The sequence below is a fragment of the Amphibalanus amphitrite genome, unplaced genomic scaffold (assembly GCF_019059575.1).
Source record: "Amphibalanus amphitrite isolate SeventyFive unplaced genomic scaffold, NRLGWU_Aamphi_draft 001401F_arrow, whole genome shotgun sequence".
Lineage (NCBI taxonomy): Eukaryota > Metazoa > Arthropoda > Thecostraca > Balanomorpha > Balanidae > Amphibalanus > Amphibalanus amphitrite.
In genome coordinates, this window is record NW_024882894.1 from 58,562 (window position 1) to 84,077 (window position 25,516).

The 25,516-nt window shown below is 47.9% G+C and overlaps 1 protein-coding gene across 3 annotated transcripts in view; it reads left to right on the forward strand.

Annotated features, from left to right (window-relative positions):
• The window catches only part of LOC122372790 (potassium voltage-gated channel subfamily KQT member 5-like), an 82,893-nt gene that overhangs the window by 15,619 nt on the left and 41,758 nt on the right, over positions 1–25,516 (forward strand). For all 3 annotated transcript variants that reach the window (XM_043350365.1, XM_043350364.1, XM_043350363.1), the window contains exons 2-7: positions 10,582–10,767; positions 18,318–18,452; positions 21,865–21,947; positions 23,932–24,128; positions 24,378–24,506; positions 25,197–25,307. In XM_043350365.1, coding sequence (XP_043206300.1) covers positions 10,631–10,767; positions 18,318–18,452; positions 21,865–21,947; positions 23,932–24,128; positions 24,378–24,506; positions 25,197–25,307 — 792 coding nt within the window. In that variant the 5' untranslated portion in view covers positions 10,582–10,630. The remainder of the gene's footprint in view (positions 1–10,581; positions 10,768–18,317; positions 18,453–21,864; positions 21,948–23,931; positions 24,129–24,377; positions 24,507–25,196; positions 25,308–25,516) is intronic.

The window sequence follows — 25,516 nt, forward strand, 5'->3', positions numbered from 1 at the left end:
TGGGCGCCTCTCGTCACAAACTCTGTCAAAACGGTGCACAATCCATCATATAAAGCCTACAAGAGTGTCAGCTCCATGTAGGGGTCAGTCAAGCATAGGTCAGGGTCAAGGTCAGGTCAACCGGGTAGGCACATATCCCCGAAAATCAAAACTGATATTCGCAGCCTGTGACACATGTTTTATGGGTAATTTGGGGCGTAGAACACGATGGTGACATTCATTTTATCATATGTGTACGTGTTTGGCTAAAAAAGTTCAATTTAAGAAATGCATGTATCATGGTCGTGAAGTAGTCACGAGAAATTGCCAAGATTCAGTTCAAGATTTTGGAAAATGCAGAACGATAATCAATAATCGAAGATAGCCATTTGATTGTTCATGGTATTGGCAGTCTAATGGCGTTTATGGCATGTCTGTATGTCTATTCTGTGATTTTATATGATTTTTTGAACATATGCCGTTTTTGGTCGAAAACTCAGAAATCATGACGTCACTAAAACCTCGATATCTCAAAATTTTTCCGACCGATTTTTTTGAAACTTTGTCACAATAAACTTCAATCAATTCCCTACAGGTACCCAAAATTTGGCGCGCCTGCGGCGCGCCGTTTTTATGCTATGGCCCGGCGAAAAAAGTGGGGGCGTTTAACGCCCCCCCCCCCCCCCCCAGCAACTCGCGGGCTAACCCTCGCCGGCCGAGGGGGGGGGGCGGGTGCCGCCCCCCCATAGGGTTTTTTTCGCGATAGCTCCGAACACACTGGCGATAGAGAGCTGAAACTTGGCATACCTGACTTTTGATCCAAGCCGCATCTTTTGACACCAACCGCATTTTTGGGTCAGGTCAGGTCACTGACCTATGACGTCATAAGTGAACCTCTGCACGGTCTTCAGATGTCGCAACTTCGCAACGCCCTCACTGCCAGAGGAGATGTCACAGGGAAATGAAACTTGCAGGAGCTAGTATCCATTATGAGTCTCACAACTTGTATATCTCGGATTTTTCCTAAAGGTCATATGAGGTCAGGTCATTTTCGTGACCTCACCATTATAAGTCAATGGGGAAAAATGAAAACTGCTATTCTGGCGCCGGGAACGATCTCCAACTATCTCAAGCACACAGAATCGTGATTTGATGCACTCCTTGCAAGGTTAGATGCGTCACTTTTGCAACGTTGACCTTGCGTGACGTCATTTATGACGTCATCAAGGTCATATTAGTTTTTCGTCAATAACTCTTGATCAAATTGAGCTAGCGAGTCAAGAAAGCCACCAATGGACTCAGGAAGACCTGCCGAATCGAATGATATGCGACATGACCTCTTTCGACCAACTTCGTGACCTGGGGGTGCTGACCTGACCTTGACCTGAGGTCAACATCCCAAGTTGACCTGACCCGGACAAAAAGTATATCATTCGACGCGCCTGAGCGAGGCAAACACGATGCTGCCAAAATCGCGGCTCTGCGGCCGTTTTTTGCGAAGTTATTCACCAAAAACTGAACCGTACCCTGGGGCACTTGACCTGACCTCAGAGGTCACCGGTTGACCTAGGACCTTAAAATCGGGTACCAATCTCTGCGTCTCGTAACGGCGCACACGCTCGTTTTTTCCGCGACGCGCTAGCTCCACCAGGGGCGAAACGGCGAGGGGGGGGGGGGTCGTACCCGCCCCCCCCCCTCGGCCGGCGCGTATGTAGAAAACCAATAGGTCCGGCGAGGGTTAATCTGTTTTTTTTTCATTACGTTCAATAAAAGTGTCGGTTTTCTGCTTTAATTTTTAACTTTGATATCATTCCTAAGTTATTTGTGGCAGCGTCATGAAATCAATGCACTGATACTGATGAAGGATTTTCGGGAACTATACCAGAGCATTTCTGACGCTAGCACAATGGTTGATGACCAGCGCCTACATTCGTATGTGTGCTGTGGCCCGGCTTATCGGCTTTCGGCAGTCATACCAGCCTCTAGTGCTCCAGTGACGTCACTCTCCCTGCAGCACTGCCGGCTCTGATGACCCAGGCTACTGCCGTGACGTCATTGCTGCGAGATGAACGTTCAGGCTGGCCATTTTCCGTCCGCGGCCGACTGGCCTTGGCCTAACGCAAAAAAAAAAACAATGAAAGGAGGAAAAACGCAAATGGAGCGAGGCCCAGAATTGCCCGATGGTCGGCGATTGACAGTCTGGTCCTATGGTCGGCTCACGCGCGCACGAGCGGTGACATTGGGCCGAACAAGCGGCGAGCGGCGGCCGCAGCGGCGTCGGTGGCGCACTGGCGACGAGCTGCGGCGCGGAAGACGAATGCGGCCAATTCTGCGGCGATTGTGTGGCTGTTCGGAGCCAGGGCGCGCGCGACAGCCGATAGATGGATGGCCGGAGAGCCACGCAGGTCGGTCAGTATACCGCGGGCACGAGGCCTTTTCGGGGGAGGGGGAGGTGGGACAGTGACCGGCGTGGTCTGAGATATGAGTGACAATTGTTTATTTCAATATCCCTTATTCCTAACACATGATGCAGCTAGCTGAGGCGTAATTGCAACACATGCACCTATTTATATATCTATTCAACTAGCCTCGTACTCTATCAAAAGTAATGACCCATCGAGGTTGATCGATTACTTTCCACCATCCGGGCCACCCTCTTAGTTTCTCTGACCAAAAAGGAGCAGTGTTTTCCATCCAACAAAAGTGTCTAATTGGAGTTCAGCTGTCTGATCGTCATACCCGTCTCCGCTGCAGTCTATATATGTAGGTGTTGCTTGTGGCTGCCGCTCGCGTCGCCCAGTCTATCCACGCCGCTTGCCGGGCCTCCCACCCCAATGCACACACACTGTGTCAACTAGCGTGGGTTGTCGGTACCGGTCAATAGATCGAACTAAGGCGTGTTCCGCCCCGGTGGGACACACACAGGGTAGTGGGCAAGCGGTGATATCGCGCAATTCGAGTAGGCTATGTTCGCAGGTGACAAAGTGTCCCTACACTTACGCACTAATGATTTTAGTGCTTCTTGCCGCCTAGTTCTACACTGTTTTGATAAGTGCATAGTTTCTGATTTATTCCTTGGATATGTAGATACTTTTACCACAATGCGCAGGTCGAAAATACACCTATCCAATATCTATGTTATATACCATTAACAACATGCTGCGTTATCGTTTTATGAGAATGGCGTGCAAATATGTTATGCCACTTTCTGTTGTCCGCCCAAGCCTGGAGAGTCATCAGTGACATGACACTTCCATGAGCCATTGCCGGCCAAAAGGCTGCCATAATTCTCCCCACTGCATATACAAATGAACTCCAACCCACAGAGCACTGCAGTTGTCCTGATTTATGACTCGAATTGCAGCTATTTACTTGGATGGTCTCATATGACCCAGGTAGGTGGGCATTGTGCCATTTTAGCTATGATTTATGTGTCGTATTTAACATGGTGCAAGGTATAAGTGAATTGTCCCTACCTGGTCCATTTGGAAGTATGAAAAAGTTTAAAAACTTCTCTGTTTCACATCGAACTGTATTTGCTTGCAATGCCAGTAAAATGTAGTGTTCCTACCATTTTCTATGCGCTTTTTTTGCTTTTAGATAATGCTAGTGATAATGCTTCAAATGTATAACACTTCCGTGCAAAATGGTAAAAAATATCATGTTTCATTTAAAGAATTGCTTATGTAGTAATCTTTTAAGAGTAATGCATCACCATAAAGCAAGGTGGAACAAAAGCTGTTACGTGGTTATTACGTAATGCATGGTACTTGCGTAAAGACCTCATTCACCTCGAAAGGAAACGAATCCGTGTCTTTCGTACGACTTTCTGAAAGTGCTGGCTCTAAAGTCAGAAGTCTTATGCAAGCTCGACTTCGAAGCCTTATCGTAGATTGGGCCTTCAGTTCCAAGTTTGGAATCGCTTGCTCGCTTTCTGTATTTACCTTGTCTTTGAACAAGCAGCTTTCAGAAATCTTAAAACTTTAACAGAGCAAGATTTGGCCCTATCTTTTCTATTTCTCATATGCTCGCTCATGTTTCATCTCTCTTTAAAAGAACATTTAGCATGCTTGTATTTTTCAAGGAACTGCATGTAATTCCCCTTGTCGTCGTCACCTGGCGTTAATCCGCCAGCGTGCTGCAAATGAATTGTCTAAGAACATTCCTGATACCAAGTTCCTTAATACCAAGTATTACGAATTCCACCCAAAGAAGGTAGCATACCGTACTGACAAGTGACATCACGTATTTTGCTGCGGTAAGTACAGGGTCCTTGCAAATTGCATTTTCGCGCTGCCACCAACAGTTCTGTTTTCTTGACCGTTCTTATAAGAGCGGTTAAGTCTAACAGACAGACCGACCGACCGACCGACCGACCGACCGACCGACCGACCGACCGACGACCACCCAACCACCCAACCACCCACCCACCTACCCAACCAACCAACCAACCAACCAACCACCCAACCAACCAACCAACCAACCAACCATCCAACCAACCAACCAACCAACCAACCAACCAACCAACCAACCAACCAACCAACCAACCAACCAACCAACCAACCAACCAACCATCCAACCAACCAACCAACCAACCAACCAACCAACCAACCAACCAACCAACCAACCAACCAACCAATCAACCAACCAACCATCCAACCAACCAACCGACCAACCACCGACCGACCAGCGACCACCGTCTGACAGCCAACCGACCAACCAACCAACCGACCAACCAACCACCGACCGACCAACCAACCAACCGACCGACCGACCGACCGTTCGGAGTGAAACCTCTATCGAGCAGCGTCTCAGTGGAGTCGTGTGGAACTGGAGTCACACGAACTTTGCCCGATATCCCCACCGCGCTACGCCGGGAGATTTTCCGGGAGTGGTCTGACGCTGGTCTGGTCTCGTCTGGTGACAGCTGGTAATGGTCCTATTATGGTCTGGTCAATGGTTATGGTTCGGTCATGGTAATCGTAAGGATCGGATGTGGTCTGATCAGTGGTCAAAGGTCTGATCAATGTCCGATCGTCGTCCGATCATTGTCCGATTTTGATTTGGTGATGGGCCGGTGATCGTTTGATCTAAGTCCAATTTTGATCCATGTGGTTCGGTTATGGTCTCTTGACCTGTTGATGGTCTGCTCGATGATGATGTGCTTCAGTGGTCCGTTTCGGTTCAGTATCACTCCAGTGCTGACCCATAGGAGGCCCTGTTGTAACAAATAACTTATCCCGTCTCCGTTTTCCTGTCCGTTGACTGAGGAAGAATTCCGGGGGTCAAAGGGGTCACCAGTTCGGCGCCAGCTCTCCGCGACTGCCTCACCCGGTCGCCATGATGACGTCACTGAGCGATGATGACGTCAGAGATGGTTTGCAGAGCGGCGAGAGGTCGGGGAGGAAGGGGGCTCTAAGGGGGGCTGGAGAGTGGTCGGAGGGGGGGGGGCGGTCGTGAGAGCGCCGAACGGCCGGCCGCTCGGTCCGCGATGATGCCATTGCAGAGAAGTGAACCGTGTTGCAGGGAGCATCGGAGCGTCGTGTTATTTGGGCGGCGGACGAACAATGGCCGCCGGACCGGGCCGAGCGAGGGCCATTGTGACCGAAATCGGCCGGTATTGTCATGAAGTGCGCCCAACAAGAGCGCGCCCCTGCGGGCTGCCTCGGCGGGCGTAGTAACAAGTGACGCAGAGCGAACGGCATGTTCAATGATGTTGTCAGGCAGAGGCTGCTGCTGTCAGTCTGAATGTGAAATGATTTGGGTCGAGCGAGCAGCGTGTTTAAGCCGATTTATATGCAGAAGTGATGGATTCACGATGGGATTGGATGGCTATGTTTGGTTTGTAAAACACACACCAACACAAACACACGCAAGTACATACGTCTGGTATCATGAATAAAATTGTTTTGATTGTTGATCGTTTGATAATTCATCGGAAAACATCTAGTTATTATCCAGCTCTGTTGATTTTATCCAAAATTTTATCAGCTAGAAAAAACAACGAACGCTGGCAGATGGTCAGGTATGCAAGTCCAATACTTTTACATGTTTTACATCACCGCTACCTCAGCTGTGGGCGTTTCGAGCACCACGCTTATGTATTTCAACAGTCAACAACGCATTTTCTCCACTTCGACCGGATGAGCAGCCTCGTGTTCTCTCATCCACACCCACCCAATGAAGCTAAACGGAGTTGTGCTGCTCGGAAAAAGCCACTCGGTCACTGCAGGCTGCGGAAAGGCGGAGCACCGCCGCTCGGCCGTTACGGAACATCGTCCAGAATCGCGGGGGGAGGGGGGGAATACAATCGATGGCGACTATCCCGAGTCGGTGCAGGGTGCTAACAGGTCTAATGAGACGCTTATGGCACTGTAAAGACTAATTATACTAATTTATACAGCAGATCCAGTCCACGGTCCACGGCTTAACTTCCAGCTGAGGACTTGCGGCTGACGTTTTCAACACACGCCCCTGACGAGCAGACCTCGTTTTGTGTGACCTATTTAATTGGCAGCAGAGCTGAAATATTATACGAGCGTTAGCAGCCCAATCGCAATGCTTTGGTGCCTACTTGTATACACATACAGTAACAAAGATAACATGGTGCCTGTTTTCTTTGACAGAACATATGTAGGTATGTTGTAGTTAGCGCTTAGCAGATCTATTAGATGACCCTGCAATGATGGTTTCAATATCTGTAATCCAGTTTTGCAGTAAACGTTCCAGACTTAAATGACAAGCATTCCAAACACATGACATCTCAGAAAAACGTCACAATTATTCGTTTTTCTAATAACCATTCACAACATTTCAGCCATCTTTGATATTTTCGAAAGAAAATACCTACCTGCGATTAAAGATTCATTAGCAAGTTTTCTTTGTCAATTATTGTCAATTTTGTCTCTATGCTATTCTAATTCTGATTATAAAATTTGTCAATTTTTCATAACATTCCAAGTTAAAAACAAAAACGTATATTGGAATGCCTGACATGTGTCTGAAATCCATATCACATGTGTCTGGATTGTGTCTCATGTGCCGGAGATGAGTGAATGAGCTGGAATGAATAACACGCGTTTGGAATGTGTGTCCTGTGTCACCTGCATGGAATGTCTAACATATGTCTGAAATGTCAGAAATGTCAGACATGTGTCTAGCACGCCTGACAAGTGTCTAGAATGTGTGTGTGTCAGATGTCTGGAATTTGTGACGGCCCGGGTGTCAGCTTGTGTCGATGGGTTCCCACCGCGTCGCTGCCCTGTTGCCACCCCAATCCCCACAGACGGCGGCCCGCAGGCCGGGGAAATCGGAGACAGCCGAGGACAAGCTATAGTCGATGGGGTGGGGGGAGGGAAGGGGAGGAGGGGTGGCGGAACGACCAACCACCCGACGTCACCCCGCGGAGGGAGAGAGGGAGAGAGAGAGAGAGAGAGAGAGAGAGAGAGAGAGAGAAAAAAAAAAAAACTTTGGTGATCTACATAGTACATACTACATATGTCTCTTTCCCTGCTTTCTTACCCTATGTATATCCATGATACAGTGCAGGAAAATTATTGGCATGGAATGATTTGTTCTATTTATCTCTTTCACTGAAGTTGGGCCCATTCAGTTGGCAACCCTCTGTTTAACTTGATCGATAGGCAGTTCCTGTCATCTATGGAGTATTAACCTCATCTGTCATATCTCTGACCGCTTTATGCACTCATGTAGACTAAAGTTAACGTGATACTAACAGAACTGCGCCACTCGTGTGGATCCGAACATTTCTAACAATATAACTGATGGTCCATTCCGATTGCGGAGTGGTAATTAATCACAATGCTGTCTGGAGTTGGCTGCTATCTGAACAGAGAGCTGTGGAGGGCACATGCTAAATCATTCTCGGTGGAATTTCCGGGACGACCAGAACTCGTGGCCGGCCGGTCGCACTGGCTAGCCGTCTATAGTGCCTACATTTGAAGGCATGAGGGGCAGCAACAGTCAGTGTGGTAATGGTAATCTATAAAGGCATTTGAAAGGCCACTGCATTTATGCACTGCATGTAACCGGGCTATGCTTCTGGTTTATGTGGTCATGCTGCTATTTTGGTCCAGTCTATCATGCATGCCCGATTATATGAAGCGAAAATTGTCACCGGCTGATATTTGTAGCTGTGATGGTCATGCTTTTGTAAATATGTGCACCCAGTAAACTCGATGAATGCTGACACGACCTTCTACCACCCCCTCAGCACATACGCGCAACGTTGTTTGTAGTACAGAGTCTCTCTGTACACTATTCGCCCCCATTAAGGAATATTCATTGACTTCAAATGCTACATTTCCAAAAAGTCATTTCGGCCGATATCGCTGCCACGATCAAGTCAGTGGTAGACTGACGGAGTCGCCTGAACGGCCGTTCGTGAGGTATACGAGTCGCCTGAACCGTCCGCTCAATAGATCGCACCACTGGGTGTCGGCCCGTCCAATCGTTTGTCGATACCGAGACGCTTCATCAGTGCGACCTTTTCCGAATGTCTGTCGACACAGCCGACAAACTAATGGAAAGCAAACAGACAGGTCTTGTCGCCAGCTGATAAATGAGAGACAATTATCAGCTGTACCGGGCTTTAATGAGTGTCGCTCTGTGTGCAAGTGTGCATGTGAATGCTGCACAGAAGATTCAGCCATGTTAATACCGCTTAAATGGTAAATTCAGTCGAACATTGATCCTCACACTTAAGTGTTTAAATACCACACAAGCCATAAGTTTAGCCGAGTTTTGAACTTTGCTGCGACCGAATGTTCATTTCCCGAAGTTATCCCGATAACGAACTGTGAAAATGAGTTGTAAAACTCGATAAACTTCACCGCCCTATCTTGGAATCCACCACATAGCCCACAATCTAAGACCCTGCGCCCAACACGTGCGACTGATTCCGTGAATCCGCCCGCATCTGGCCAGGGTGTCGGGGATCCATACCAGACCGTTTCCGGCCCCAGCTGGAAACAGTGGCGGTGACCGGTATCTGAGGCCGTTCTCCCTTTGGAGGATGGGAAGAGAAGGGGATCTTTGTCGTGGAGAAGAGGGGCTCTGTCGTGGAGAAGGGGAGGGTAGGGAGGGCTCTCTGTCGTCATCCCAGCCGCTCCCGGTGACTCCACCCGCGGACAGGCGCGCCCAGCAGGGGATGGCGCATTAGCGACCGGCGACACCAGCCGTCGGCGGGGGGTGACGCCCGGGCAGGCGACTCACCACCCTCCCCCACCCTCGTCGTCACCGCCCCCCGGCCCCCTACCCCACCACCGCCCACGCTGGTCCCAGTCTGTCGTTTGGCAGAGGCGTCAGACCGGCGCCGCGCCGCCGGTTGTAGCAGGTCGAGAAGAGCTGTCGCGATGGGACCGGTGACGGGGCCAGAGAGAATGTACGCACGAGGTGTTGAAGACATGTTTTCGACGCTGGGAGACAAAGCGGCTCATTCATCAGGCCGTGGCATGTCAGTCATGGCGAATATTGATGATTTCTTCTTAGATATGTCACGGAGACCAGTAAAGCCACTAAAAAAAAAATGTATTGCAAAGGATCAGTTGGCATGGCTTTGGTAGTGTGACGTTTTACTGGCGACCATGTAGGCTGATATATCCGGCTCAGTATTCCGCAGCTCTCGGCCCGATAAAAACATTTGGTGGCGATGAGCGGCCTGTCTCGAACGGCAGCCTGTTTTGACAGCGGCCGGCCGGCCCAGCCCGACATTTGGATGCGGGACACGTTCAGCTGTGAACCGCCGCATTGTTTTGATAGCCACCGGGCGATTTGGCGGCCGTCTGATGGGCCGGTGGTGGAGGTTCCCTCTGATACAACGGCCCGTCATATGGGAGGGATATTTGTATAACCTCTTCTGATGCCTGCTCCGCTTGCCTAAAAGGAAGATACCAATTTGAAATGGAAACGGTTATGCATGCTGCAATGTCCATTAGCTAGATGTGATGATGCTCACCAATTTTCATAAACAAACTCTGAGGGTTTCAGAAAAATCAAGAGCCAATTCTTGCTGCCAGCTTTGAAACAGGAATGACGTTGAGATTTCTTTAACAGCGATTCTAGATAACATCCCTATATTCCTGTGAGATGCACGATCTTTCGATCTAGCTAAAATGGCCGATCATACCAAATTTCTCTCGTATGGACATATCTGTGTACTGGTTGTTGTTATCCAAATGTATTTATTCCTGCTACAGATCTGGTTTTGGCCTTTGTCTTCTAGTGCCAGCTTTATCGAACACAATGGTTTGGGGGGCAAGGATTTGGAGAAGGGAGGGGAATTGCCGAGTTTCGGCGATTCACAGTCTCTACCTACAAAAACACATTACATAGACCATCACACAATAAAGGAAGATCACAGTGTCCTGACACCTCCGTTCCGTCATCTACATACCTAACTAATGTACTATAGCATGTGTTGTCAATTGCTCATTGTCTGCACTGTTGTCAACACGACTGCCACTGGAAATAGACTGGAAAGCCTGTAGTTGGCTAATGCAAATACAGATTACAGAATGCAACACTACCGTTGAGGTGCAACTCTGCACAGCACTGACCTGTCGACCATCCTGTCCATTGCAGTGCGGACGGCGCCAGCGGCTTCCGCTGCCAGCGGCTGCAAACACCCAGGATGTCGCTGCTGGGCAAGCCGCTGCACTTCAAGGCAGCCCGCCACCGCGACCACCGCTACCGGCGCATCCAGGGCAAGATCTACAACTTCCTGGAGAGGCCCCGCGGCCGCACCGCCGCCGCGTACCACGTCCTCGTGTGAGTACATACATACCGGGCACAACGCATAGAGTAATTTGTTGGGAGTGCTGGGAGGTAGAGCTCAGGCTTGGTGATGCCCAAGCTGTTCGAGTTGGGGTTCGCTCGAGCATCGACCCCTTGCTTACTGTACTAGCTAGCGTATCATTGTAGCATCCTCAAACGATAATCTTCATGCACAGACGGAAATTCCTGAAATCTATTGTTGGGGCTCTAATGGTAAATTTGAAGATACCTAACGCGCCCCTTCTATGCAACCTCATAGGTTTAATTTTCAAATATATAAATTATTGGTAGTGCTAGGGCCCTACGAGACCATTTAAAACGTCACCCATGCCTTGATGAATGCATACCGGAGCAGCCCAGCACTGAGTAACAGACCCTCTCTGTTCCTCTGGCCGGATCGTGTGGTCGGTTGGAAAGCACAGCGTCCGCCGCGGGCCGCCGCCGCCTTGGGGACAGAGAAATGTCGGTTGTAGCGCCGGCAGCCAACTGTGAACCGACAAAACACGCTGGGGCGGGCTCACTCTGTCTTTGTAGCTGCCCTGCTGCGGAGACTGTACGGCCGGAACCAGGCGGGCGGGTCGGGTAATGGAACGATCGGGATCCGCCGCCCACGGCGACGCCGGCAGAGAGAGGAAAAGAGAGAGGGAGGGGAGAGGAGAGGAGAGGAGAGGAGAGGAGAGGAGAGGAGAGGAGAGGAGAGGAGAGGAGAGGAGAGGAGAGGAGAGGAGAGGAGAGAGAGAGAGAGAGAGAGAGAGAGAGAGAGAGAGAGAGAGAGAGAGAGAGAGAGAGAGAGAGAGAGAGAGAAAGAGAGAAGAAGAAGAAGAAGAAGAAAGATAAGTGAGAGAAGGCGTACATAGGCATTTGGTCGGTGCGTTCAGTTTTATTACTCTATGTACATTATTACAAAAATGGGGCATAAGAGTTGACTTACTAAACTTTACGGAATGGGATTTGTTGTTACTTTATCCGATTATCAAGCTAAGCGAATAATGCAGGTGAAGGTCACCTTTTCGATCAATCTAGTCATCTGATGTTTACTGATGATGATCCTCTCTTAAGAAAAATGCTTAGGTATACCATTGTCCATGCACTCAACTAAATTTAGTAGATAAGCTTAAGAGGAAATTCGCATTCTTGTTCCCCTAATGTGACCTCAAAAACGGATAGAGCATGCAACAGCCGCCCACTGTAATTTGGTAAACAGCGCCCCTGTCCGCTGACGTGCAGTGTCAAATTTCACACCCTGCACGTGCAGCGGTGACCTCACGCCAGATGTCGTGGTAGGCCATCAGGCGTCGTCTGAAATATGCGGGTCTATACCGCCACGGTGACATTGTCTCCCCCCCCCCCCCCCCGGACCGTCCCTCGTGTTTGTATAATAAGCTGAGTGGGGCCCGAGCGGGCTGCTCACTGCTCGCGCACGCTGTGCAGACCTACTGTCGCCACCGAGGCCATCGCTCAGCCGCGGGTGAGCCTCAACACGGCTCGGCTTCCTCCCGTTCGACCGGGCCGCAGCCGAGGCGCCACTCGGCGCTCCTTTTAGCCGTTCGCCGAGCGCCATTGTGGCGCCATAGGCTGTCAATTAGCCCGAAGTGCGTCGGTGGGGCCATTGTGTTAGCGTTGCGAAGTGGACTTCTTTGAACTGGTCCTCTCTTGCGTTGGTTCTTTCATTTTTATATAATGGTAGAGTAGATTTAGTAGATTCACATCATCATTTAAAAGAAAGCAACAATGGAATGGCGATAAGATATCAATTTGAATATGAAGAAGGATTTTGCTCACTGCTTTCATCAAGTTCCTATCGAATTTAACAAATCCAAGTTTTTTTTAGAAATCCTCTTTTCGCTACAGCCTTATGTGAACCAGCTGTTATCGTCATTATATCTTCCCATTCCAGAAAAATGAATATTTTGTGTCCCTAATGTCTATCAAAGCGTGCCCTTTCGCGACATAGGGCAAAGCTCGTTTCGTTACTGAGTTACATGGAGATTCCAAAGAAGTTCTGATTTCATCACTTACTTTCGTTTAGCTAACAGAGACGTTATAGCCATTGCAAGTTTCGCTGATTAGTATGTTACCGAGCCGCCGATTTCTGTGAATTCCGCGGCTCTTTGAACTAATCGATAGCTATCAGTTTGCTAGCAATCAGCAATCAGCTCTGCGTTCATTACGAGTTTGCAGTAAACTAGACACGAGTTAGCGATGAGTAAGCTGCGAGTTAGGCTGAGTTAGGTGCTGCCGGCCGGCTGTCGACGGCTATCCGTGATCTCATTATCAGATTAGGCACGTCAAGCGCGGCCGCGCGGCGGCACAGTGGACGGTCTCCCAGAAATGCACCCAGGAATACCGGCCAGAACAGTGGCCAGACATCAGTTTCGTGCAGACTGGGCCACGAAAGGTCAGCACTGGCTCATTAGTGTGATTTTGAATACGTGTTCATTGGAACGGCCAGGGCCGTGAGGGTGATCGTGAATACATGCTTAGTGGTCAGCACGGTAATGGGCAAGAAAGCTGCTGAATGAGAGACTGGTAGATGAATGGATGTAAGATCAGAAACTGTGCAGTGTGTGTGCTTTGCCTGGATATAGTGCCAAAAGGGCACATGCACTTTCTCTCTATATTTATATTTCTCTCTCTTAATCTTCTGCAAGTGTCCTGTGTGTGTGTGTGTAGGCGTGTTTGTATTTTTAACTCCAGCAACAGCGGCCTTTTATTATTAAATGCATTTCCCTGTTGCGTGTGTACATCGTTTGTAGATGCGTGTGCGCGTGCACGTATCGCTGCGCATATTTGAGCAGCCATTCATTCGCGGTTTACGAGCGCAGTGTGTGCGATAAGACTCGCCAACTCACAACAGAAGCCAGAGCCGGTGCCGGGGCTGGGACCAGGACTAAGCACATTGTGGTGGGTTGGCCCGATCCTGCCCTGCCTAACCAGGTGTCGCTTGCCGACAATTTTCAGCCGCGTTGTTTTTCTCTGTATGCAGTGGGCTGTTAGCGCCTCAGATTGCCTCATTACCCAGTCAATAGTAACCCTCGTAGTCTTTGACGTCAGCAGGCTATCCTGCCCCTCTGAGAAGGGAGGGAGGGAGCCCTGTTATTGATGAATATTGGGCAGAACGACAAGGCGCATAGAACAATGAGTGTTTGTGAAGTGATTTTAGCTTCAAACGCTGCCAAATGCTAATAATGGAATATTGGAACAGTTGATTAACTGGATGGTTCATTGAGAAACTGTTGTGCAAGATAGGAGTGAGTCTGAAGTCATATCCGTATTATTAAAGCGTATATGAAAGTGATTTCAATCTTAAGTCGTCCGGAGCTATTTAATGATATGGTGAAACATATAGCACAAATACAAAATGACATCATTTACATGCTTGTAATATTCATCAGTGCACCGCTCGTACACAAATTCACTGAATCAACTAATAGATATAGGTAGGTATGCTGTTGGGCACGCCATACTCAGTCTGCCGGGCGCATTTCCCTGCGATATAGGCTGTCCCGCCGAACACCCTTGTCATGCGGTACAGCCTACCCTCCACACACGCACGCCGTACGATGTTACGACGCGCTCGCTTGCGACTCATCGGGGACAAAAGTATCATTCTTTCTCTGGAGCGGCACTTTGGAGGAGCCGAGACATTCTCATAAGCACGGGCGCTTAAAGGCTTTCGCCTACTAAGCCCAGCAATAGCTCGGCCAGTTGTGCTAAACTGGCCTGTCTTTGTGAAGCCATAAAGAAATAGTGCTCGTGTTTGTCAGAGTTGGCTGGCCTGGCTGTGCTGCAAATACTCAGCCGCGGGCACTTGCGCCTACCCGTTCATTTAGCCTATCTAATAATATCTTGCCTTTGACATATGTATGAATTAGTAGGTGAGTTTATTAATAGTTAATATCGTTAGCTAAACCATGCTACGTCTTTCGTACATACATAGAACGCACGTGAAAGACTCAAAGCGTACTTTGCGTTCTCTCTTAACTATGCCGTAAGTGGGGCCACACACGTGCAGTGTGCACTGTTTGTCTGACGTGTTGTGTACTCACCTCGTGAAACACACTTCAGCTAGATTATATCAAATAAGTTTCACTTGTGAATGCGATGCGCTGTTATGAGTGCAAGCCGATCGCACACCTTTGTGGCGTTGCTGGGCGGGTCCGTGACCCTTTTCTTGATGAAACCCGTCAGTAATGAGTGCCGACATACCTCCGTGACTGCAGACAGAGACCGCGGTATTCACGTGAGCAGCCGCAGCACACACCTCGCAGCTCAGAGGACACAGCCCTTGTTTTACCCTTGCACGTAACATTGCCTATACACAGCATGCAATGTGTTCATTGCATTCAGATGCTGTGTTACGTCATTTTGTTGAACCAGCTAGAGCAGTGACGATTATTAACTAAACAATAAATTTGGCAGATGCAACGCACTAATCGGTCATTAGAAAATCCCAAATAGAGTTACATTTATAGTTTATACACGGAGATAGGAAATCAGTATCGCATTAACGGCAAAACGAATGAGCAGCTATTCGTGAAACCAGAGCTGGGTAATGGAGCAATGGCCACTGCTGGATCAGATCTGATGAAGCCTTCTGCGAATCGCCAGCTCTATCACATTCCCCTAGTGAACACTTAGGAGAATTGCATCCAATTGACAGAAGTCATCAGCGGAAATGTAATGCTTTAGCTGGGAGTCTCAGAGCCTGAGTCTATGGTACCCGTTCGCCAGTCAAATTCCTGGAAGTTGAGAGGAATTCACCGAGAAAGCGGCTGATCTGAAGGGATGTGCGACGCAAATACATGCAAGGTTAATTAGCGTTTATGTGGGGAACTTCTTTCTACATACATACATTTGATAGGTGCGTACATTAAGGTACATTTTTACTCTGATCAGTGTGCTTGGTAGATTTATGCCTCCTGCCAAGCTGTATTGTTATGCTTTTTGCCGCACGGGTTGCCAGCATTTGCATTCACCCTTTCACAACAACAGACCTTCCCATCATAAGCATCCAAATTCTTTCTTTCTTGTAATGCTATCGTTCGAATAATAAGTTTTGGCTCTGTTTGCAGGGCTGATAGAGCCTTTCTGTTATATTTGGTGTTTGAAACAGCATATACTCATATATTTTACTTATTTTCTTGAATATTATTTTTCGAAATAAACCACTTCGTCTTAGTAGAAAGATAAATAGCCAGCTTTCCATTCTGGTTTTCGTGATTACGAGCGAGCGAGCGCAGCGAGCGAAGTGAGTCTTTTCAATATAACGGAAAAATCTCAGTATGAGCGGCCCGGCCCGGCCCGGCCCGGCCCGGCCCGGCCCGGCCCGGCCTGTAACGCTTTTGAGAGGCTTATATCTCAGCAACCGCTGGACCGATTGGCCTGCGGTCTTTTTTGTTGGGTAGCCCCATCCCTTCTACCCCGTAATTGACTACTTTTGATACATCTCAGTGACCGTCGTGGCACGTGCCACGTGAAAAGTCAAGGGTGTTCAAGCTGTTTTGCAAAAGACGTGATTTTGAGAGGCTCATATCTCAGCAGCCGCTTGGGCGATTGACTTGCGGTAATTTTTGTAGGGTAGCAGCATTCCTTCTACCCAAAACAGGATACTCTCGATGGATGTGGGTCACCCCCAGTGCACGTGCAAAATACAACAATAAGAGGTGTCAAATTTGTTCCCATTTCAGTAACTCGGTAATTACTGGGGCGATTTCGCTGAAACTTGGCATACAGGTAGGCACCCACAAGGCAATGCATTCCCATGTGTTGCGGTTAGGGTGCTACTGCACGTGCGCACGTGCAGGGGGCGTTTCCAGATCTCGAGAACGGCTGGGCCGATTGCGCTCAAATTTGGTACACGGTTGGGGACCAGTTAGTAGGGTGCCGTGCAAAAGTCAGTTTGGACCCCGTTTGCACGTGCGCACGTGCAGAATGCCGCTTCCAGATCTCAGGAACGGCTGGGCCGATTGCGTTCAAATTTGGCACACCGCTAGCGACCGGTTAGAAGGGTGCTTTGCGCAAGCCCGTTGGAAGCACCCTCTCGCCCTTCCGCACGTGCAGGGCTCACTATCTCGCTCGCTCGTTCTTCGCCCAAAAGGCGTTTTACTGGTATATGTGGCTCTACAATGTATCTATTTATTTAAAAAAGATCCAACTGCAATATTTACTCGCTAAGAATTTGAGTGTTGACCAATTTTGATAAGAAAGCCATAAGTGCATATGCATTGCACATTGGACGCACATTGGCTATATTTGTGGATGTTGCTTGTTCATGTTACTAAAATACATTCATGACAGGTGTATATGTGCATTTATCTGCACACCAAACAGAAAAATGTACAATAGGAGATCAGCCGATGATATTATCAAGCAAGGGACCACAATTACATATGCCAAAGCGGGGACGATTGTTCCATCTCGCTTAAATGATCTCAGGCAGCTTTTGCCAAATTGTCAGGGAACTCAGAGTTGTTTTTCAATAGAAAAACACAATTCCAAAGAAAAGTGTTTGAACTATTGACAACAAACCTTCGGTTATAAACAACATTTGGGAAAGGATGGGAAATAATGGGGTTAAAACTTAAAAGTGAAATTGTCGCGAGTTCGCCTTTCACCATATGGATTTGTGGCTACCAGAAAAACGTAGATAACATGAGGATTTGCAATGTTAAAAAACAGTTTCAAAATTCATTGCTCACTAAAACCTGTTTAGGTACAATCTATATGGTAATCAATCACTACCCTGAAAGCATATCTTGAAGGCACATAAGCAAATTGCATAAAAAGAACATAACAGTCTGAATCAGCTAGTTAATTGCGGTCAAACTTCAAAGTCTCAACTTGACTCGTTGCAAGCAGCTTTTCACTAAGTCTTCACGTTGTACCGAATGAAGGCAGAAACGTCGCATCATCCAGCCATCAATTTCCCCTGCATGGCCTACACAGCGGCATATTGACGGGCTGAACGAGGTTTAAAACGAGCGTTCTCAATCAGACACACAGCGTTTTTAAACGCAGCGGCTCGCCGATTCCCGGTCATCCCCGGTTAAGTTCTGTGCTGCGCGATCGGCTGATAAATGGGCTCCGATTGTAGCAGACAGCCGTCCAACTGTATCCAACAAGCTCAAAATGAACTCCGATAGCAGAGGGACAAGATTTCTATGGGCAGACAGCTGATCCTAAATCCGGCTGCATGAGACAGTGACCCAGATGCTGGTAATCGGGTAAATGGTGTTGGCGAATCACTTTTTCCGGGAACCAACGTTCACAAACGGCGTTAGAAAACTATCGAATGTTCTAATCTTCGAATAGTTTTGCTGATATATGTACCTAATATGCTCTGTTAAAACAATGACTGCTTGTTGGTGTGAGGCATTGACAGACAGCGTTTTTAGTGTTATTAGATTTTTTGATTTGTAAAATTGAAAGAATCACAGCCACATTTGACAAATTGAGCGATGTGGTGCATTGTCAACCCCTATCTGCAACTCACCTTCTTCTCTCCTGATGTCTGATGGCTCCTCTCTCTGTTCTGCCCTCAGGTTCCTGATGGTGTTCGGGTGTCTGACGCTCAGCGTACTCTCCACAATCAAGGACTACGAGAACGACGCCGGCACTCTGCTGCTCTACTGTGAATCGGTGGTGGTCGTGTGGTTCGTCATGGAGTTTGTGATGAGGTGAGTGGAGTTTGTGATGATGTGAGCGGAGTTTGAGTGTGGTTCGTCATGGAGTTTGTGATGAGGTGAGTGGAGTTTGTGATGATGTTAGCGGAGTTTGAGTGCGGTTCGTCATGGAGTTTGTGATGAGGTGAGTGGAGTTTGGTGATGATGTGAGCGGAGTTTGAGTGTGGTTCGTCATGGAGTTTGTGATGAGGTGAGTGGATTTCTAATTGAGTGTGTGATGAGGTAAAAAGTGGCTCGTCATGGAGTTTGTGATGCAAGGTTAGTGTGGCTCTGCACGGAGTTTGTGATGAGGTGAGTGGAATTTGTGATGAAGTTTGTGATGGAGTTGGTTACGAGGTGATTGTGGCTCATCATGGAGTTTGTGATAAGGTGAGTGTGGTTCGTCATTGAGTTTGTGATGAGGTGAGTGGAGTTTGTCCTGAAGTTTGTGATAAGGTTAGTTGGTTCGGCACGGAATTAGTGATGAGGTGAGTGTGGGTTGTCAACGTCATGGAGTTTGTGTTGAGGTGTCCTCCGTCATAGAGTTTTTGATAAGGTGAGTGGAGTTTGTTTTGAAGTTTGTGATGAGGTGAGTGTGGTTTGTCATAGAGTTTGTGATGCGGTGAGTGGAGTTTGTGATGGGGTTTGTGATGAGGTGAATGTAATTCGTCCACGGAGTTCGTGATGAGGTTAGTGTAACTCGTCCATGAAGTTTGTGATGAAGTGAGTGTGGCTCAGCATTGAGTTTCATGTGATGATGTGAATGGAGTTTGTGAATCGGTGGTGGTCATGTGGTTTATCAAATGGAGTTTGTGATGAGGTGAGTGAGGTTCGTTGTTTGTGATGATGTGAGTGTGGTTCGTCATTGAGATTATGATGAGTTGAGTGGAGCTTGTGATTGAGTTTGTGTTTTTTTTTTGTTGGGTTAGGCCCTTTCGGTCGACAAGACCATTGCAGAGCCGGAAGGATGATAGGAATTAGGGGGAGACATTGGTCTGGGCAGGCACCCTAGTGAGTCGCCGGGGCTGAGCCCGTCCAGAGGACAGGCCACCCAGCCCCAAGGCACTCACTGCACCCGGCTACGGGTACGCTCCCTCAGGAGCAGCGGTACCGCTCCAAGGGAGCAGCCCGCATGAGATAAAGTTGCCTGTCCAGCCCGGAGGGGGGTTGCGGAGTGGAGGAGAAGGATTTCAGTATCCTGAGGATAGAAGCACGGAACGGTGTGAGTTTGTGATGATGTGAGTGGAGTTTGAGTGTGGTTCGTTATGGAGTTTGTGGTGAGGTGAGTGTGGCTCGTCATGGAGTTTGTGGTGAGGTGAGTGTGTCTCGTCATTGAGTTTGTGTTGATCTGAGTGGAGTTTGTCATGGAGTCATGATGAGGTGAGTGTCGTTCTTCGTCAAATTAGATACTGCTGGTGACAAATTTGATGAGAATCGTGATAGCACGTGATCCTAGCTTTCGACTTTGCTATTCCGCACTTCTAAGAAATTACATCTCTAACTTCGAGGGCTGTTAAATGTCAAACCAAAGCATTTTGAAATATTAAAATCCAACAGTACAGAAATGCTGCAATATTCTCCGTTATGCATCTTCCAACCATGGCCATTTTCTCCGTGCATGCTCATAGTAGCTCTAAAACGGCTTTTATTGCTGTCCATTTCCGCACAGAACGTTGACTTATGGGTGTAACGCCGTAACGGCCTGTTAGCAACACACTTTTCTTTTACCTACTATCCATTAGGTTTAGCCATAAGCTTAAAATTGCATTTGTGATATTTGCTAAACATTGCCATCTGACAATTATGATTTTTATATTTCTAGATTTTATCTTGAACATGACCGTTACCATTTTTACGCCCATTTCGTGTGGCTATTTCTCATGCTATTGGCTCTCAGTTTCCTCCACCCACGTCTCGGATTGGCTCCGATCGGCGCTGCATCTCGGTCCCATATGGCAGCACCGAGATCGCCGCTGTCCCGAACTGATGCGGTGATCACAGAAAATGGTCCCAATGCGAGACTCAGTCGCGGTCCCGAGAGACCCAGGAGACAGCTGGAGCCACCAAACACTCGGTTTGGCCCCCGCGGAGGCAGTTGGAGCGGTGCCACGGCTGACATCGACATCGCCTCCGCGGCACGGCCGCTCCAATCCCCGTGATATTAGGCGGTGCCCTGCGCCGTCGGTCAGCAGTGTGACAGAATTGAGTCGGCTCATTCCGCACGCCCGTCACGTCACCGGCGCTGCTACCTCAGGCCAAATTAGTCGGACGCATAATCCGTCAATTTCGGTCGGCAGAGCCCCGACAGCCGACGACGCCCCTCCGCTCGCCTCGCCCCGGGTCACGTGATCGGTTTGATAGCGGATAGGTGCAGCCACTCATGGGCCTCGTGGCTGAGGAGCGTGTGCTCTAATTGGGACACGTTAGCTCAGAAACAGACACAAACGGTGGGGACTGCCGCCGCAGGAGCTCAGCGTGTTTTGACTCATGGCCAGTTCACAGCGGGATGCGCTTAGCTCGCGCTGCGACGACCGATCTGTTATAAGAATCCGGCAATATTGGTTTGAGTAAGCTGAGCGAGTGGCTTTCATGGTTTTGGTATGTTTAGGTGAGTAGTGGTTCTACTTCGGCAACGTTTGACAGCGTTCCGGTCATTAGTAGCGCTGGTAACCACCGGATAAACCGCAAACTGGTGAGACAGGATGAAAAGGGTGGTGATCCTGATCTGCCACTGGCAGGGTTAAAGGATTAGCGGTTTCTGCTCAAGCCCGCTCCGTGTGTTTGATCAAAGATATCAATGATCCGGCTTTTATGTGGCTGAGCCCCATCCCTCCCAAATGGCCACACTGCAGGCATTGTCACTGCCGATTAGTTATTATAATATTGATAAACGCACATCTTTTTCGCCAGATTATGAATTATTTAAATCTCCCCACATTCCACCCTCATTTTTCCTTTTTAGTGCAAATAATTATTTGTCGAATGAAGTTTTCTGTATTCATTAATGCCCGATTACTGGAAGTTATTTCACATCTTGACTTTTTATCATAATGGTCCCGTGTTTCATATTTTCTTATCGTCATGCTGTGCAAACATCTATCTCTTCGTGTAAATGTGTTTAACCAAGTGTTCCACCATGTACTCAATGTGGCATGGCGTCTCTTCCATCCAAACTGGTGTTATTTTTTATATAAAAAACAAACACATCTGGCCAAACATGGCTCATAACCAACTGTAACATCCATCCTAAAAGTACCGTCTTCTGTTGAGTAATCCTTCCGTTGCCCGATCAGATGCATCCTTTATTCTTGGGGCTGTTGGCAAGCGTCTCCTTTTGGTCAAACGCCCTTTTCACTTTCCCTTTTGTCCCTGTTTCTGTGTCCCTGTGTCCTGTTTCTGACCCGATGTCCGCTCTGCGTTCCGCCAGGCTGTGGTCGTCGGGGTGCCGGTCGCGGTACCAGGGCTGGTGGGGGCGGCTCAAGTTCATTCAGCGTCCGTTCTGCATCATAGGTGAGTGAGTCACCAATCCTACCCAAAGGAAACCCCCTAAGGAGTACAGTGGTGGAGTAATAGACTCGGTGAGGCCTCCTCAAGGGACAGCCGGACGCAGACGCCGGCCAATCACCAGCATCATCTGACCACGTCACCGACTGACGTGCTGATGGAAACGTCAGTCGGCGCCGGACGTCACTGTCAGTCGCGACACACAGAGACGGCGCCACGCAATCCCAGCTCAGATTAGATCTGTCAGTCGATGTTGGTAGCCGGGCGCTCGTCACAGTCGACCGGCGACCAAAACTCCGAATCAACCCCAGACGCGACGCCCGGAGGCTGCACTAAATATTGCTACGGATTGGTTTAGTTAGTACCAGCTTTCTGGGGTACATATCATGCTCTTTATGGTAATGTGCTCATCATGCATAATATGCTGCACATATGTTTTGCATTGCCCTAGGATTTGAATATTTTAACTCTCACACGATTACACAACATATCGACTGGGAAACTAGCTGTCCTGGATGTTTCCCATGTTTAATTCCGATAAACCGGTGATTCATGGCGCTTGTGTTGCGATGAATCCTCCAAGCCCCGGGTGGCCACGGGGGGATTCCGTTCGAGATCCCTCATCATTCATCCTGAGGGCCTCGCCATCCCCGCTATGGGGATGGGAGGTGCGATATTGATATTCCACGCCGTCGGCTGCTGTCCCGCGGTTAGATACAGCTCAGTTGGTAGCGGTGATATCTTAGGAAGCATAGGTGTGTTGTCAGAGAGGATTAGCTTTTGCAATCACTCATTGGAGTTTGGCGCTCGCTTCACAAGGCGTGCGTTCCAGGGAGCATAAATTACGCAAGAGATTTGGACGTACTTAAAAGGAATTACGAAATTATAATTCAGTGCTCAGCCTTGAGCAAACTAACCAGTTGAAATAAAGTATATTTATGTAGGAAGTATCATTAGAATATATGACCTTCTCCTCGGAAAATGACCAAATGAATGAAAATGATTTGATCAATTCATCAATAAATAATCATTTTCATTCATTTGGTCATTTTCCGAGGAGAAGGTCATATATTCTAATGATACTTCCTACATTTATCATGCTCCTCGCAGCAGCTCTCAACGATATAAAGTATATTTATTGTTTTTATCGTGCTTCTAGCATGTTTCGGTGCACATTTTACATTCTATCACATCGTAAATTTATTTGCCGCTGATCCTGAACTGCGCAATACCATCACTCATGTCTGCTGCAGTGGGCACCTGACAGCCCCGCTCCTAGGATATCCCTGGATGCCCGTAATAACGACGGAACGACTGGCGAATGCTGCCATTACTGTTATTAATAGCATGTATCAGTAAGGCTGAAAAGGTGCATGGCTATGAAACATGGTCTTCAAGCTGGTATTTTAGGTCTACTTGCGTGGATTATGAACATGTAGCGTAAGTGGTAAAGGTTTCAACTACGACCGTTGCTTGAAATTGTGAGGCATTTGAATATCGATAGCTTTGGAACAATGTTTTCAAAGGCTTTTCCATTAATTGTAATCCAATATGATACACCAACGTTAGAAATAACAGTTTGAAACTCGGACGCAGCTATATGGTGAACTCTTTTGCACCCCAGTACTTGCACCTCAGTACATCGTGTCAGGCGTCGCAGCGCTGCTGCACGGAGCGATGGTTCGTCGCTGTAACGCCTGTCCACGTCCAGTGCCCGGGACGAAGGACACGATCGTCCGTTGTACTTAACAACTAGAGTTTTGCCTTGTCTTGTTATTGTTTATTGACTTAGCTGCTGTTAAAGCCTGTAAGTCGATTTGAGCCACGTCCCGGTGCATTGTTATCAGTTGAAACCGTTCTTTCGTGGTATTTCCGACATTTTTTTTATCCCGTGACATTGCAACGTATCCAACATGCTGACAATCTAACACATTTTTTTTAAATCTAACACATTGCTTCAGATCAATGATCTCTGTGTTTGCTGTTTCAGACATTGTAACCATCCTGGCGTCGCTGGTGGTGCTGGCGCTGGGCCTGGGCGTGCTGGGCCTCAACACGGGCGGCCAGGTGTTTGCCGCGTCGGCGCTGCGCGTGCTGCGCTTCTTCCAGATATTGCGCATGGTGCGCATGGACCGGCGCGGCGGCACATGGAAGCTGCTCGGCTCCGTCGTCTACGCGCACAGACAGGTGCGAAAGACGCAACATTGCGTCTTTTTTTTTTTTTTGACTGAAGGGAGGCGCTAGCGTTTTGTACATAGAATAATCTATAATTGGAAAATTAAAATTGTAAAAGAAGAAGCCATTGTCAGTTCGTAATTTACAACTTATCTATTGTATGCCATTGGGTAGCTAGGACATAAGCTGCAAAAAAAAAACATGAGAGCACCTATTACGTGTATTGTTTATAATGATTTCGTAACTCGGTTTCTGTTGCAGGAGCTCATCACCACATTGTACATCGGGTTTTTAGGTCTCATCATTGCATCATTTCTTGTTTATCTGGCGGAGAAGGACTCTAACGGGCAGCAGTTCTCGTCATTCGCCGATGCGCTGTGGTGGGGAGTGGTAAGTAGATCAGAGTCTCTTCATTGACGGCTGACACTATATAAACGCTGGTCTTTGATCTCACCGATATTATAGTGGTGATGATTGTTTTAGCTTATGGCATCTCCGCATTTTCAAACATTCCCAGCAACAGCTTCATCATCCATCACCAATGATAACATCGGTAAATAGGATATACTGACATATGCATGGAACACTTAGCTTTCAATCATAGACAAATTGCTCAATTTCCGGTTACTGGTCAATGATAATGACGTTTATGCGACCACTATCAGAAACGCACTTTTCATGGAAATGTCAAAGACGTTTACAGTCATTTGCAGGTTTATGGCAGGCTACTTTTTAAGTATTTTCATTTGTGATAATATTTGCATCGATCAACCACCGTTGTGACACAAAAATAATGCTAATGAGTTATTAATGCTTGTCAATTAAAAAAAAATGGTACTTACAGCTATAGCACGTTCGACACACGGTGTCAGCCCAGTATAACCAAGGTCCTACATATTTAAAAAGCCACACAAGAGGTTCCTATCAAATATTTAAGATGCCCTAATTTCTTGTTGTCATCGCCAACCAGCGAAGTATCGAACAACAGATGCTCTTTTCGTGTCCCTTTAGTTTGGTTTACGCTATGCAATAACATTACAAAAGACGCCGACCAATTTGTGTCTTTGTGTCTTGTTTCAGGTGACACTGTGTACGGTTGGCTATGGTGATATTGTGCCCATCACGTGGAAGGGCAAACTCATCGCATCTGCGTGTGCCTTATTAGGAATATCGTTCTTCGCCCTGCCGGCGGTGAGTATACCGTGATCGGGCCGGGAAACAAGGATGGTTGATGGGAAAGTGTGAGCTGGGTAACAAGAGACAGTGGCATTTGCTTATTTTTGTTGAATTTTGAGTTTTATTCTCGTCCCCAAAACTATGATCAGTAGTTGTCCATTTGCATAAATGTGAGCATTGCAACTGATTCACAACAACCGAGATTCCCGTTCCTTTAGTGAATC